Source organism: Oreochromis niloticus, linkage group LG23, assembly GCF_001858045.2.
Source record: "Oreochromis niloticus isolate F11D_XX linkage group LG23, O_niloticus_UMD_NMBU, whole genome shotgun sequence".
Lineage (NCBI taxonomy): Eukaryota > Metazoa > Chordata > Actinopteri > Cichliformes > Cichlidae > Oreochromis > Oreochromis niloticus.
Window position 1 is genome coordinate 28,051,731 of NC_031986.2, and position 17,076 is coordinate 28,068,806.

The following is a 17,076-nucleotide window of genomic DNA, read 5'->3' on the forward strand; positions in this document are numbered from 1 at the left end:
CAATAACAAAAAAGTCCAAAAAATAACCAAAAGAGATAAAACAGCTAAAAATTGAAACAAGAAAACAACAAAAAGACACAAAAGAACTAAAGAAAGAAACGACCTGAAAAAAAAAATGTGCACAACCAGAGAAATGTCTCTTACACTAATATCATTTTCTCACTTTTACATAAAAAAAAAGTCTTGGCACAGATAAACACGGGTGTTACAAACAAAGAACAGAAACGAAATGGATGATTTCACTGTTGACACAGTTTCTGACGCGTTTGTGGTTCTTTGTGATCACAGCCTGCTGCTAACCTCCTGCTCTGAAGTGTCCAACAGCCAAACCCTGGAAAACAACAAAGTGAGGAAAGGGAGGGGTGAGGAAGGAGGAGGAGGTGTGCATGATGAAAAAAGCAGAGAGGGGGTAAAAGAGAGAGAGAGAAAAAAAAAATCATGTTTGAGGTCCAGAGAGAAAAGGGAGGGGTGCAGGCTGCCGAGAGAGGAGGGCACGTACAGTAACAGAGGGCCGTATGTGGGGCTTGGAGATGCCTTCCAGGCCACGCCCACCTGCAGAAGCTATAGATGTTGGCGTTTCAGTGGTCCCCCTCTTCACAGCGAGGACGTCCGACAGCTGAACAAGTCCTAAGTCCGACCGACCAACTGCAGGGAGAGGCGCTTAGTGAAGTTGTCCAGCACCTGGTCGCTCCTCATCCTTTAAATCTGCGCCCCATCTTCATCACCAGGCTAATCCCAGAAGCTCCATCCTCCACTTCATCCTCGTCTCCTGCAAGCTGAAGCTTTGAGAGGTCATGGCGGGCATCGCTCCCCTCCTCCGAGTCCTCCTGTTGCTGCTCGAGGGCACGACTCTCCTCAGCGGCATCCCTGCACAGAGGATCAGAGGCAAGTGCACAAAACGGCATGCAAAAAAACACAAGTTGCATAGCGTAATGTGAAGTCAACGGGGTAGCACGGGCATGAAAGAAAGCAGAAATAAGTAAAGTAACAGAGCTGTAATAATAAAAATGCAAAAACTAAAAGAGTAAATGGTTCATTTTATGCATGAATGAAACAGATTGGCATAAAGTTGTGAAAGAAAAGATGGTGACATGCTTAAAAATAGTAGTACTAGGCAGAAATAGGTTTGGAATAAATGAGGAAAATGTACAGATATAAATGCTAAAAGAATGGAAGTAAGTGGGTGAAATGTCTACAGAAAAGAAACACAGTTCTGAAACAAAGTGGCATCAACTTGATAACAATGAAATACAGCAAATGTAGAATAATGTTTGCAGCAACAAAGATGTGTCTGTGGGTCTGTCAAACAGGATGGATGTAATAATTAATATGAGAACATGTGTGCATAGGATGGCAAAGTCGTGAGGCGTGAGGAGACGAAAAGTCAGGTTTAAGTCACGAAAATGTGGAAAAGTGCAAAGATGAAAGTAAATGGATGTAGGAGATGTAGGCAGGAAGCAATGCAGGTACACAAGAGTGAAAATAAATGGTTAAATTATAAAGTTGGGAGGAAAAATCTGTCCACAGAAGACGCATAAACATGAGAGAAAAAGAGAAAACATGAAAGTTATGAGGACAACGCTAGAAGTCAGCATGATGATTGGGTACAACTGCCTTGAAGTTAATAATAAAGTTAACAGGCTGCAAAGGGCAGTCAAATATCTCAAATGTGTCCAAATTAGTTCAGTGTGATGAGTTTATTGAGTCTTTTGACACATGAGGAAACCCTGAGGAAATTGGATGTTTAAGAGCTGAACACTGTTTTCATGCTGCTACTCGTCCCGAGTTTTAGCAGAATTAGCAGATTTCCCTGGTTGGAGCTCCTGCTTATCCTTCAGTGTTCCTGCACATAAAAAAAGACTCATTTGTGAATAGATTTGAGTTTTTGTCTTGCTTAATCTGCCATGTGTGCCGGTAATGACCTGTGCAGCTCTTCGCCCGCAGGTGTTTGCCTGATTCTGTCATCAGTGCATTCTCTCCTTTCTGCTGACTCGGCATCTTTGGCTGCAATAATGGTCTGCAGCTGCGGAGAAGTGACAGAATACTCTTTCAGAACACTTTTTAATACATGCGTTTTGGCCTTTTCCTGATTGCCTTTTGGCTGCGTGTCGAGGTGGATTTTGGTTTGGTGTCTTTGTCGGTTCCTGCAGCCAGGCTTTCTCTGTGGGCTGCAGGTGTGCCTGCCCAGGCCCGATGGGAGGAGGGGCTAATTCATGAAATAACCTGTCATTTTTTCTGCCTCAGTGAGCTTTTTATGTTATGTAAGATGATAAAATCCCCCTCATTCAGAGAGACATGGTGGTCTGACGTGACGGCTCAGAGAAGATTACCTCACCGGGTGAGAGACAGCCAAGAGCAACATAGAGGGACAGAGAGAGAGAGTGATGTGTTTGGAGGAGCTCTGTTTTTTTGTTTTTTTTTTCAGTTTGTTTAAATTTTTTTTTTTGCATATGTTTTCCGCAGCTCTTCCTTTATAGGGAAGTTTATTGGTGGCAAAAGTACAGAGTGAGCAAAAATGTAATTAATGTGGTGAAGAATTAGAAGCACACAAGGACACGTGTAAATGTGGAACAAGTTTCGTGTTAAGTCCTGCTATGATTTTGTTTGTTTCAGCTGGGTTTTTTTTTCAGATTCGGGGGGGATCCTTGACAACAGTTTCATCAGGCCACACCCACATACAGCTGTTAGATTCATTACTATTTTATACCGAAGCTCTTAAAGGGAAAAGTTGACTAGCCAAACAGGGGATTACGGGGCTCTCAGAGTTTGTAAAACAAAGACCAGCTGCAGGGGTTTTGTCATTGTTAAACTTCCATATAGGTCCTGTTTTAGTGTTCTGGGCAGCTGCTTCAAAAAACAGCTGTTTTCCGTTATTTTCGTTGAATACATCTAGTTACAAATGGACTTCGAGGGTTATAATTTTGCACGTGTAACTGTTTCTTCACATTTTTCCCTGTGCAAACTCAGAGTGGATGTAAAGCTTGTCCTATCAAATGCCATGTAATATTGCAAAAAAGATTTCTCTTTTGACTTATTGTGTAAAACAGTAAGGTGTGACTAACACTAATTTTTTTTTCTGTTCTTGATCTTTTTAAATATCTCTCTAGTTTGTTTGGTTTCTCTTTGAACTGTTTTTCTCCTTAAAAGCAGCCAAACTGAGTTTTTTTTTTTTTAACATAATGTTGCAGTTGACCTGAAGGGGGGCCTCCTTTTCGCCTTTTTTTTTTTTAATAAGTGGGGCATTTATTAAAAAAAACCCCTCAAGGTTAGTCCCCACTTAAATGCTAAAACATGCAATATCTATTGTGGCCACTTGAGGCTCCAGCAGTTATTCCCCATAGACGCCCCATTAAAATGTCGCACTTAACTTGAGAAACCAACATGTTTAGAGTCGGATGCACAAACAGATTTCATTATTACAAATGTAACTTCAGTTGCAGGTGACCTGCAGGGGGCACTAAATAACATTTTTGTACTTTCATTGATTAGTTGATGAATTTTGATTGTGTGAATGGGTGGATTTTTGATGCTGTTTCCTAGCTTACCTTTAGGGTGTCATGACACATCTCATGATAATTAGCATTTTATGTTCAGTAAATTAAATCCAGTTACACAGAAGCCATCTGGAGGTGTGGCCAAAAGGGGGTGCTGGATCATCTTGCAGTCTTTTTCTCACTGAGTTTGTAAAATAAATAACTTTGAAGATTATTTCAGGATCAGTTTCAGGCTTAAAGTTGAGTTTCAGTATGTTTTGGTTTTTTGTGTATTTTCCTGTGGGGGGATTTCCCACCTGAAAGATGATAACAACCCTCACTGAAGCCAGCAGCAGGAGCAGAAGCTTGGAGGTTTAGCGATAGCGGGACCTGTGCTGTATCACAGAGGACTGTTTGAGTTCCACCACACTGTTTTACTGTTGCAACTAATGAGCTGGCTCGCTCTGTTGTCTGGTGGCATTTCTTCCCTTAAAAGGAGCTGCTGCACACTGACCGTGTGCAGAAACAGACTCCAGACTGCATGGAGGTGATTTCTTTTGCTAACTGAAAAATGTTATGTGTGTGTCTCTGGTTGTCCGACTACAACCAGTACTTTCTAATACTGCATCTTGTGTGGTGGTTTATTGTTCATGTTTTTGGAGTACTCAGTGACTCATGTATCACTTTTTGTACAGCGTTATCTTTCAGTTCATTTTGATGTTTTGCTGTACTTGTAATGTAATTCTTAGTGGTAGTTACTTTGGAACCTTTCTGGGTTCTGAGCAGTTTATAGCTGCTCTGTGTGCATAGTAGTACTTTGTGTTCTTTGTGGATGAGATGGCGTTTTATAGTACTTTGGATTGTTTTTCCCACAGTACTTTGATGTAACAGTTTGTTTTTTTGTAGTATGTTAACCTTTGTTAGGACTTTGTGCTCCTATTTGGCACTTTATTTTGAGCAGTTTTGTGGTACTTTCCGATTCATAGCAGTGTAAGTTTAGAGTAGCTTTATATTAACTTTGATGCACTTGGTTCATTACTGTTTGTTTGTGCTCCCTGGTGATGACATAGTTAATGTTTAGTTCTTTATACTACATGGCAGTACTTGTTCTTTGGTTTTCATATTTTGCACACTCAGGTGATTTTTCTGTACTGTTACCGCCTTGTGATACCCTTTTCTTGTAGTAAGATGAAGGCGTGTAATAGCTTTTTGAGCTATTACTGTTTGCGGGTTTATTTTGAGGTTTTTTATAGTACTTTTGGTTACTTGCTGGAGTACTTTTTCTTCCATTTGACACTGGTTTTGTGGGTACTTGTGGTATTTTGTTGTACTTAATGTCTTTTCATTAGGGTCCACTTGTTTCTAAGGAAAAATGAGAGTCATTACAGAGATATTAGAGTTTGACACACAGAGAAAACTGCTGCAGCTGGGATATGTTGTCCATGCTTTTGGGAGGGGGGACCCTCGTCTATATTAAGCACTGTTTTTTTTTGTTGTTTTTTTCATGGGGGTGGGGGGCTGATGTCTGTCATGATGTTGAGGTTTATCCCTCCACCTTCGACAGGCCAAACAGTGCTGCCAAGAATGAGCTACATGATTCCACACGTCCAGCATGTTGGCCTCTCTGCAGGCTTTTCCCATACTGATCTGCATGAACAAACAGCCCATAGAAAACCTCGACAAGATGATGAACTGGATGTACTTGAACACAATGACGTGCTCGGAAAAATCCAAACCTTCCAGGAAAAAAAACTAAAAAAGAAAACAGTTGTCTAGTGATTGGGCACATGCTTTTCCTCGCAGGAGGCTTTAATGCCTAATTAGACCTGATTGTTCCACTGAGCTTCTGCACAGAGAGTTAATCGGCTAAAACAACAGTTCAGGAGCAGAAAAATGCTCCTCTGCTGGAATTTATCACTTCAAACTGCTCGATTTGGCTCCACATTAACCTGTAGTCACTTCTATGAAAGGACGTGTCTTCCAGCAGCAGCTGATTTAACCTTCCTCTATTTAAGGCCGAATAATCTCTCACGTAAACATCACAGAGCCTCAGTTGATGGCTTCAGGTGATAGAGATACTTGGATCATAAAAGGTAGAAGCACAATTTACAGGTCACAGTGTTTTTCATGAAAGGTTTGAGGCAATAAATCTTCCTTAAAGACCTCCAAAGTCGTGAACCATTATATTTTTTACAATGTCAACATTCCAGCATTCAATATCCTCTACATGGGCTTTGGAACACCGTAATTCAAAACAGCCCCATTACAATTCAATTTCATTTCAGTTTTATCTATATGGCACCAAACAACAGTTGCTGCAGAGTGCTTTATATCAAGTAAGGTAAGTGAAGACTGTACAATAACACATAGAAAAGACTAAAATTCCAACAATCAGATTGCCTGCATATGAGAAAGTGCTTTGGCCACAGTGGGAAGGAAAAGCTCCCTGTTAACAGGAATAAACCCACAGCAGAACCACACAAAGTAAGGGGCAGCACCTAAATTGGTGCACATTAGGTTGCTGCAGCAATAAAAACTGGACATATTTAAATACAGTGTGGTGAAATATTACAAATTTGCAGCATTACACGAGCATTGTATTTGGATCATAGATGTATATAAAAAAAATCCCTAAAAATCCCTTTTCTGAGATACTGCACTGCAGTGACAGCTCGACAAGATCTACCTGATGAGAAAGATCATCAGAAGTTAGAATATAATAACTAAACCAACTGTGTAGTGTTCAGAGCAGAAACATTTTAAAGACAGAGGAGCTTTTGGGATTACATGTGGGAAACATTACAAACATCCAGCTAACAGGTTCTTTATGCTGGGACTGGTTTGCAGTTCTTCAGAAGCCCGTCTGAATGTTACCATAGCTCAGAAAGCCACATGAAGGCACGGAGAGGAACATGAAGCGTCACATGTGTGATTGCCTCGTCATTGAGTTTTCATGGTGTGGATTCAAGAGAAAACCAACTGCAGATGAACTCTTAACAGCTTCATCATGTTTAAGCAAGTCAATCCTCTTTAAATGGTGGGAAAGTGTTGGAAAAACAAGCAACCCTGGCTGATGTGGAAAACTTAAAGAGGCTGCGAGTCCTGCTGATTCAGCCATTTTAGGTTTAGGACTTTCCAGGTCAAAGTTTGAGTTTTCCTGGGGTATTCACATGAAGTAACCATGATTTGGGTACAGACGGAGATTTTCAGCCTGTATCACTTCACAGGTAGTTGAAGTGTCTGCTGAACTCTTAGTTTACAGTGTTTCATTGATGTACTGTTACTGTGACGCTGAAGGAAAACTGAAAACAGACTGATTCCCAGGCAGCTTCTGAACGTGTTTTCTCCAGTTTCTGAGTGGATTATCAGAGATAATGATGCACAGGAAATGGAAGTCAAATCTGTTTCATGTCTGCGAGTTCTGACTCTGAGGAGGCTAAGTTTGATGCTGGCATGGTTTAAAGCAGCTTATTCATAGAGTAATTTGGACCTCCTCGTGCTTTCCTGTGTGTGTACACTGTCAGAGCTCTGGGGCCTGGAAAATAAAATGTTTATAGAGAAAACCCTGCAGGACTGAAACATTTTGTCCTTGTTAAAATTTTAAGTGTGGACCACGATGATGCACTTGAACCCTGCAGACAGAGGTCAGGAGGATCTGCCACTGGACACTAAACATGCTCATTAACTCCTTGAGCAGAGGCTCTGAGGCAAATCTTAAAAGCCCATGAAAAACAGAGATATACAGAATGTGGATTCTAGATGACATATGCATCCCAGCGTGAAATGTAATCAAAGCATGACTTCCCCTACAGAACAGAACAGACTGTACCTTCAGACTGAAATGTTCAGTCCAGTCGAAACTTCCATGTTACTGGACTATAAACTGGACAGAGCTTAGAGTAGAGCCAGTATTCATCCAGTTGAAGTGGTTCGGCCATCTAATCCAGATGCCTTCTGGACACCAGCCCAGGTTTTCTGGGCATGGAATGCCAAGCTCTGAGGAGACAATAACGTACACAAATCAAGAAATCAGTTGTATATCTCATTTGGAACTCTCTCAGGATCCCACAGGAGGAATTGGAAAACCTGAGGAAAGGATTCTCTTGAACATAACTTTGGGTAAGAAGAAGAAAATTGACACACATAATTCTTGTCTCTTTGAAAGAAATTTCTGGCAGCTTCATTTTGTAATAAAAGTGTTGGAAAACTCTAAAAACTCTTTCCATCATTAGGAATTTAATATAGCATTTATTCCATTTACGTCCCCAAACGTATAAAACATAATCTCAATAACCTGTCAATGGAAATGCGGTTTCTCTCCAACAAACAACAAACAAAGCAAAGAAAAACAAGAAACATTTTAAAGTTGATGAACAAACATTGTCTCATTCCAAGACATCGTGCAACACTGGCCGCCTGTGTTGCAGGATTATATACAGGATCTTTGTAACTGGTCCTCAAAGAGAAAACAGCATTATTTTAGAGACCTAAAAAATCTACATTGTGCTGATTGATTATTGTGCTGTACATGTAATTGACATGTTAATTCTGAGAACTGGTTTGTGTCCTTTATGGACGTTTTATGAACTTGGTCTAGATTCTTGGTTAGGTCCAGGCACTAACAACTGCTTGGTTTGGCTTTTTGTTTGATGGAGCTATATATCAATAAAACTTTCACCATGGTTTGTTTTTACTGCCTTTGATTTCTAAAAACACAACTTTTACTCCTTTTTTTCCAGTTGCAGTTAGATTATCTTGGTTTGATTTAGGAAAAGGTCCTGTTTTGTGTTAAAATAAATCCCTTGAGAATGTAAAACCACATGTTAGGAAAAAAGCTTTTGTCATCTGCAACAAGTTTCTCCTCTGTTTTCATCCTGTGACAGTGGCTACACCAGCAAAGAACATGTGGCCACAGTCTCATGGTTTCTGTTTCAGACACCATGGAAAAAGACACTAAAGGGGTACCTGCTGCATCACAGTGTGACACTGAGTGGGCTAGACTAGGCTTCAGTGATTAGCTGCGAGTGCAAATACCCTCTTTAATCATGTTACAATAACTTCAAATAACTCCTGCAGTAAGTAATAGGCCAAACTTTTAACTCTGTTGATTTTTCCCCCATTTTTTTTCTAAGCTAATTTCCATAAAAGTAAAACCTTATATTCAGGCCCGTGTAGAAACGTTCTCTCCAGACCAGTTTTAGAGTTTTGGGCATCTTATTAGAAAATCCTTATTTGACTGACTTGAAAATTCGATAACATGCCATGTTTCAATCACTTTGTGAATTAAAAATTAAAATATCTTGTCTTTGTGTTCATAAAGACTATTTAATTAATTTATACTTACAGTGAAATGTGGTTGAACTCTGAATTCTTACTTGATATCCGAGATGTTTGACTGTAAGCTCAGAGCAACACTGGAGCTGGTGTGGAGTTTGAGTCCCTGTCTGTCTCCACTTTGGTCTTTGATTTTTTGGTAAAGCCAAAACAAATGTGCCATCCGCATCGCCAGAGGTTGTTTGGTTTCAGTCTCAGTCAGCTGAGACTGAAGAAGTCACTTGGATGAGTGACAAAACGTGTCTTCCAATGAAAACGCTACGTCCAGATGAACAGAATCAACTTTTGGACAATCGGAAAGAGATTTTTGGTGGAGCACCCTTTTTATGACTGATTTCAACTTGAGACAGCCAGCAACCACTCATTATCAGTGGTTTTTACCTATCAACCACATGTTGCCAGGGGGATCTTCAACCCATCTTTACACCTTAGTACATCAGAGCTTGGTCTTGAAACATTTAAATCTGGTCTTGGTATGAATTTTTTGAGTCAAAAACCAAAATGTCTTTCAAATGTATCACACAGTTCTGACTTTGTAAATTTTTATTACATGAACTTTGATTCATGTAACTTTGATATGATATTTTCTCACCTTGAGTATTTGTTGTTAAATTCCTGATATTCCCTAATAGTCTTGCTTCTTCTCTTCCTTAGTGCGTCGTCAGAACATGAAGGTTCGAATCAACGCCACTGGGGACACCATTGTGATGAAGTTTGTACGTCCAAGTCCAGATGTGAAGTTAGAGGGTTATATTCTGGGTTACGGCAGCAGCATGTTCTCCAAACAGTTCATCCAGCTGCCTGAAAACGGACAGCCCTACGAGACTGAGATGGGTAAGACCCACAAATATTTCTTCATCATCTTTTTCTTTTCCAATTTACTTTTCCATTTGTTTTAATCAGTATCAAGTTGTTGATGGAGATGATCTTTGCAGATAAAAGGCAGCAGATCTTTATGAATTTCCTTAAAAGTTTATTAGAAAACAATAGTACACTTGGGCAAAATTAAACCTTCCACTCCCTTTTCCGAATATTTTCCCTTTATACAATTTTCAGAGGCTGAACTTATTAGTGCCTGTCTTTAAAACATTAAACAGGTTCATGAGGAGCTGATTAAATCTGTGCCAAACCACGACTTTGTGTTGTTTTGATTCTGGAACTTTTGTTTCTGCATCTGTTTGACCACCAAACCTCCATGTCTAAACCTTTACACTCGTGGGAAAGTGAGAGTTTCTGTAGGAATACTTTCGGGAAAAGAAGAATGTGGGAAGCTTTGAGAAGCAGGAGAGTTTCACAGTGACAACAGCAGGTGGCTCTGATCCGTTTTCTGAAGCGCGGCCAAGAATTTTTATCCCATCACACCAAGAAAGCTCTAAAAGTTGCGATGGTACGATGCATATAATCGGCCACAGTGAGAAGGTTAACAGAAAACCGGCTGAAAGTCATCCTTCAACACCAGTTTTCATGCAGGATGAGTTTGTTTGCACTCCTGCAGATTTGGGACTAAATGACTGCAGCAGCTTTTGGAATTTAGACCAGAGTTATGAGGACTTTTCCCCTCAAGCAGGAAAGCCCATTTATCATCTAATGACAAATATTGGCTCTGCATTATGCTCACAAAAATGCACCAGATTTGGCTGAAGTTTGGTTATGGTCTTGGATACATTTGCTTTAGTGAGAGACGTGGAAGTGAAAAACCATAAATCCTGGGTCAAAACTGCTTTTCATGTTGGCACTATGAAACATTAAAATACCACTAAATTTGGCCGAGGTTTTGTGGTGATCCTTTGTGTGAAAACCCCAAATTTGCTCAGTATCGCCTTGTATGTTGGCAGAATTAGAAGTCAAGAGGGTACAACATTTTGGTTGATGGACAGCTGCCAAAAGACTAAACTTTTCTTGCCTTTTGGATGTTTTTATCCAGGTTCTCTCAGCCTTGAGAGCTTAATTTCTTGGTGATGAGAGTGTAGCGAGTTTAGCTTTGTACTTTCTTTAAAATCAACCAAATTGGGCTGTTCATGAATGACATTACTGATTTTGGATGCAGTTCAAGTCTTATCAGCTTTGAGCTTCATTTCATCCTGCTGGAAGTAGTTTCGTACTATGTTTAAAATTACACAGACTTTGGCTGAAGTTTGGTGGATCTATTTTAAATACTTTATTCACTGCCTCCCTACTTTTCTGATTAATGTACAGTAATAGTGACTTTGCTCCAGTCTCTCTGTGTGGGTCACTAAGATACTAATTCAATGATGAAGAGACGGCTGAAGGTTGGTAGACAGGCCCTCATTTACTCGTGTGATGATAAATTTTTGTCTTTTTGCTTTCTTCAGGTCCTATGATAGAAATAGCCAAATTGTGCCAGAAGTCTGGCACTGGTTTTCTGGATAGATTTTTGGTTTAAAAAAATGTGGTAGGTTTTCCTCAGATGATTGATGGAACTTCCTTAAAAGTTGGCGTCAGTTTTGGTGGAGACTTCAACAAAAAGAGCCCAAACTTTTAAAGACCATTTTCTCGTCAACTGCTTGATTGGCTTTGATGAAAACATCCGAACTCTGGCATAATGGATACTTTTCCTCATGTTATAAATTGGTACAACATTAGTAGTTTGCTGAGAAACATCAGCTTTACTCCAGCCTCTCTGTGAATCTCATTAAAGATACTTAATCAAAAGTTGGAACTTCACTTCCATATCTGACTTAAGTTTAGGTCTGTTTTTTTAGTCTTTTGGATGCTTTACGTTTTCTGACTCTCTTTGAGCAACTGTGACCACATAATTTCCTCTGGGACTAATAAGCTATTCTGATTCTGATGACTCTGATTAAAAATTGCCAGAATTTGCATGGTCTAGCTTTGATTTTCTTGGTATATTTCTGATGACATAAAATATATTTTGCCATTGATGATTAATTAACTTGATTGATTAAATTGACTTAAAATTTGGGTTAGGTTCGGTGAACAGAAAAGCTTTTCTCATCAACTGTGAGCTTCATGTCTTTACTTAGTGGCTTTGTACCTTGTTCAAACTGTGCAATATTTGGCTGAAGTTTGGTGGCCAGCTCACCACACATCCAAACATCTTCAGATTATTTGATTTGAATAATTCAGATCTGAGTGTTTCTTCCTTTCTTGGCATTATGAGACATGCTGAGTTCACATGCTGCTGGGAAAATCAGGTATCCCATTCTTCCATGTCATGTTTACTTTCGTCACTGTGGGAAAATTAAATCCAGAAGACAGACGATAAACACATATAAACAGTTAGATGCAGGAGGATCTTGGAGCTCCTCTGGGAGAATTTTAATTTAATCTCCTTCTTTATTTTCACCACTCATCTCTCATCACTGCCACTTCTGCCTCAAGGTCATGTCATGTCAGTTTGACGATCTGGGCGGGACTGTGGTATCAGAGCTGCTCTTGAACATTTCCTGCGGTGTTTACCTTCCTGTTTAAAAACCCTCAGTGGAGGATCATCCATCAGCAGTTCCAGGAGGACTGCAACCGCAGTGTTGACTCTTTAAATCCGACGCTGCCGGTGGTTTCTGGGTTTTGGTTTTTTTAGCCACATGAGACACAAACGTGGCTTCACGACGACTCAGGGATACTTCACCATTTCCTCTGCAGGCAAACTGTTGCTTTTTCAATTTAAACTTTACTGCACGAGAGTGGGGAAACAGTAGCACTGTATGGTGTTAAAAACATCTGAATTTTGGCTCAAGTTTGGAGGATGGTTTGGTATGCTGATGAAGTAGAAACCAATAATTCAAACCTCAAACTAAAACAAAAACCAAAAACCCTAACACCAGCAGCAAAAAGAAAAAAAAAATCTAACAAGAAAACGAACCCCATTAGACAAATACAGACAAATCCTTAATCTGTTTAGGGCTACATGTGATTGATGGAGTCATTTGGGGGGGTGGGGCATGTTTACACCTGCAGAGATGAATACAGACTCCCCTCAAACCATCAAAGACACTGGTTTGTTTTTACAAAAAAAATCAGATTGAGGACATTTTCTTACTGGAAAGTTAAACATCACTCAGTCCAGAGAACTGTCAGAAAACGCTATAATTTTAAATCAAGTCTGGTGTAGGAGGAGATTGTGATAAAGAACCATTTCATCAGCTGACAGCGGCTTTGTTAGATGCTACAAAACATCATGATACAGGAAAGAATTACCATATTGATCGCACAGATGGCTGAATTATTAATCAAATATGAGGAGCGGAGTTATTGATCACAAAAATCAGGTGATATTTGCAGAGTAAATGTGTTCAGTTTGACAGTGAGGAGTTCCTCCCCCATAACTGGTCATAAATAAAAAAGCTGAATGGTGTCCAGGCTAAAGACAGGAAGAAACAGCAGCTGCTTTAACAGTCATTCATCATTTAAAAAGGTCTCCAGAGAGGTTTAATAAGTGAGGGTGGAACTTTTACTGACTGTAAATATTCACACTGAGTGAAACTCAGAGAGCTCAGTCATCAGAAGGAGTTCAAAGGTCACTAAGAAAGGAACAACGATTTTCAGTGAGAGGCTTACAAATGATTTTGATCTGTAATTTTTAGTCTTTAAAACCACTTATAGCTGTTTTACAAAACTTTGTTGTTATTTTATAAGACTTTCAGGTTTGTTCTCCGAGTTGTTTTGCAGTTTTGAAGCTATTTTTACATCATAACTTCTATAATACTTTACTTTTTTTTTTTTTTTACACCTTTTTAAAACTCTTTGTAGCTTTTGTGATTTTACATTTTGTAGTGTTTTATGATACTTATAGTGCAGTAGTTATGTCTGCTGAATATAATATCATTTCTGAGCAGTGAGTTCATTTTAGTGATTCCCAGACATTTACAAAAGTTTCTATATTTTTACAGGCATCTAGGCCAATGTTCCTGTATGTAAGGCACACTTTGTACTGTTAAGTTGACTAAAGAAAGTCAGACTGAGAGATGAGTTTGTGCTGGAAAAGGAAACCGTGCATGTGGGTGAGAACAGAGAAAATTACAGATAAACACAAAAAAGTTGAGGCTGAACTCTGGAGTTAAAGACGCAAAGAACAAAAGCAGAAAACATTTGACTTGGATGGAAATCAGATTATTATGAAAGAAGATCTGAGTGTTTTCACATGTGGATGTTTAAACTGTCATCCTTGTGTTTCAGCAAAGAAACTCCCTCCTTATCTATAATCATTCACATCTGTGCGTCTACTTTCTGTCCATGTGCCTGAGGAAGGTGGGGGAGGGAGGGGGCAACAATACCCGCCATGACATAATCACCATAACAGAGTGCAGAATTCCTCACATGTTTCAGCCTCTATGAACTCCCACAGGAGATGTTCATGTTTCTGTAGGGAAGGTTTTAACGTACTTGCCATGGTAGTTGCAGCAGTACAGGTTGTAACTGTACCACTATTTGAAAAAAATGGTACTGTCTGCGACTGTGTGTTGTGGTTTTATCCAACTTTGTTGTTGTTGGCTTTTATTTGTCTTTGTCTGCATCATTCTGTTGGGTGTACATCACAAAGCCTGACCTCATTTGACATTTTTTTCCAGATGCAGAACCAAAGTACCTGGTGGCCGTCCAACCAATCCCAGCTAACGATGTGAAGAAACACTGCACAGGTATACTGGCAGCTACATGTGGGCTTCAAACTGCTAAACAGGCCAACACATAGTCTCACTCTGTACTCACTTGTCCCAACAGGTAAAGTGAACCTGGAGAAGCCGCTTCACCTGGTGATTGGTTCCATTAGCCCGACCGCAGTGCTACTGTCCTGGGGAAACTATCTGAAGACACCCTATGAAGGGAACATCATGAACGAATGTCTGGAAGACGGGTGATTAACTTCACATGTTGTCCCAATGCTGATTGCATGTTTTGTCTAAGCTGTACACTGAGCTCTGTCTCTAAAGCTTTGAGCTTTCAGGGATAGTTTAGGGAACAGTTCATAGTGTGGTAAAATATTGCCAATTAATTTTTTTGGTTTACCTTTACGATGAGTAACTTCACATATGTCACAGATTCATCATAAAAACAGTTTTTGGTTTAGTGAACATAAAAGCTTTTTACCTCCTCTCATGTATTTTATGTTTTATGGACAACCAGAAAGCCCTTTTCCAAAGCTCGACGTTACTCTGAGACAAATCACCTTCAACCAATCAAGATGATGAATTACAACCCTGAAAACTCTACTGCTGTTGAGCTTGAACTGTCCCAGTGTGTTGAGTGATATTACACCGACTGAGACTCACCAATGCTCTTTTCCATCACCCCTTGATCTCTGCTGCCTCTAATAATACATATTTTTCCTTCACTGTCAAACAAGTTGGAGGAGCCATTGGAAAGCCTGACCTAGGCGTCCTCTGCCACTCTGGGCGTCTTATTAAAACCTAATGTCAGCTCCATCTGTGGAGGGTTTGGCTGCTGCCTCAGATTTTTGGATCCCTGCTCTGAAAAACAGAACTTGAAGGAGTGAAAGTGGAGATTGGCTTTGTGGCCGCCAGAATTAACAACACCTAATGGAGAAGTTGTTTCCACACTGAGGTCACGGCGGATACAGGCAGCCAGAGAGAAACCGCACGGCATGAAGACGCTGGTACTGGATTGTGTATGTCATCCATATGTCGTACCACTGGGACACTTCGATGCTTTCTGAAACCTTCAGCCTTGTGATCAGGGAAACTTTGACAAGATGCAGCCGAACACATTTTGCAGTCTACGAAGCAGACCTGCAACCACAGTCGTCAGTGATTTAGTTTTGTTTGATTCTGCATAACCCAGTTTTTCTTTACCATAATGGTATTATTACATTAATTTTTTCAAAGACATTGGCTTGCTATTTGTGTTTATCACAATATAAACCTAAAATATGAGGAGCTTGAGTCACTCCTCCAGAAATGTGTGATACTGTCAGTCTAATTAACCCATTTCTTTGTATTTTCTGGAATTAGTATTAGGCAGCTGGTTGCTAACATGTTTAGATCAGCTACTTTACCTGTTTCCTCTGGTTAAATTACAAATATAACCTCTGTGTTTCATAAAAGTCAATGAATGTAAGCATGGCCAAATCAATTTATTGCTGAAACACAACCAAGCTATTGAGAATTTAAAAAAAACAACAACGAACATTCCATATAAGCATATGAAGTTAAAATACAAAGGACCAAAAATAGAACCCTGAGGAGCTCCAAGGGCAGTTTTCAGACAATCTAACCACCTTGCTGTTGGTAAAGGCATTTCTCCTTTTTCTCCATCAGATTCTACACTATCCGCTACAGAGAGAGAAACAGGAATTGGATCTACCAGACTTGCCCAACAAGCGACACAGTCATTGATAACCTGAAACCCAACACGCCTTATGAGTTTGGCGTCCGTTCCAACAAGGATGACCGCAGTGGCACATGGAGCAAACCAGTCATCCACAACACCAGCATGGGCAGTAAGGAGTTACTTAAGTACTTGTCACCACTGGAATCATAGAGGTTAAAGCTAAAGAAAACATCATGCCTTGATTTTGATGTTCAGAAAAAGTTTACAATTTCTTCCAAGAAAAGTTTTTATTATATTTTTTTTTGCAAAGAAATGGCTAATCGATTTTTAATAATAATAACTAATTTTACTGCTTTTTCTCTGCCCTTTTTACACAGATAAAAATAGACAGAAGTCATACAAGCCGCGTAACAATCCTCCAATCAAGCTGGGGGTAAGTAACCTGCTGTACTGTAACAAACTGAATGCTTTTATATCTGCAATGTAAATGTCATGACCTTTTAAATTTTTAAATCATGGATACATGTAGAAAAGATTGCTTCAAACTTTATATTTACTTAAATACCTCAAAATGTATTTAAAAAATATTTCATGAAGTAAATAATAACATGAACAAACTATGCTGCGCTTACTCTATATGACATCTTTTTCACAATAACATTTTTTACTGTTTGCTTTGTATAATTGTGGCTAAATTCTAAAACATAAAAAAAATGTGCCATATTTTTTAATTTGTGTATTTGTTTTTGGTCAGTAAGCGTACTTCATATTTAATGTAAAGTATTAAGGCAATGAATATGCAATAAAGGTTTTCTTAAATTAATAAAAATTGAAGAAAGAAAATATACAAAAATATTATAAATAAAATTAAAGGTGAAGGTAATAAGTCTTCATTAAATTCAAATTACCTCTGGATTTCCACAGAATTTAAAGCTTTCTTTTTTTTTAGGTCTAATTTTTCAAAACAGTGCATCATGAGCTTAGGAGTCCTTGTTTTTATGTA

General features: G+C 39.3%; 1 protein-coding gene across 12 annotated transcripts in view; it reads left to right on the forward strand.

The window, feature by feature from the left end:
- Positions 1 to 473: 473 nt before the first annotated feature.
- abi3bpb (ABI family, member 3 (NESH) binding protein b) overlaps positions 474 to 17,076 on the forward strand; it is a 34,890-nt gene continuing 18,287 nt past the window's right edge. For 3 of the 12 annotated variants that reach the window (XM_005462912.4, XM_005462914.4, XM_005462913.4), the window contains exons 1-6: positions 474 to 885; positions 9,462 to 9,641; positions 14,357 to 14,425; positions 14,508 to 14,640; positions 16,061 to 16,242; positions 16,451 to 16,506. In XM_005462912.4, the coding sequence (XP_005462969.1) occupies positions 795 to 885; positions 9,462 to 9,641; positions 14,357 to 14,425; positions 14,508 to 14,640; positions 16,061 to 16,242; positions 16,451 to 16,506 (711 nt within the window). In that variant the 5' untranslated portion in view covers positions 474 to 794. The remainder of the gene's footprint in view (positions 886 to 9,461; positions 9,642 to 14,356; positions 14,426 to 14,507; positions 14,641 to 16,060; positions 16,243 to 16,450; positions 16,507 to 17,076) is intronic. The other 9 variants (XM_005462921.3, XM_005462917.3, XM_005462919.4 and 6 more) reach the window with 4 other exon arrangements.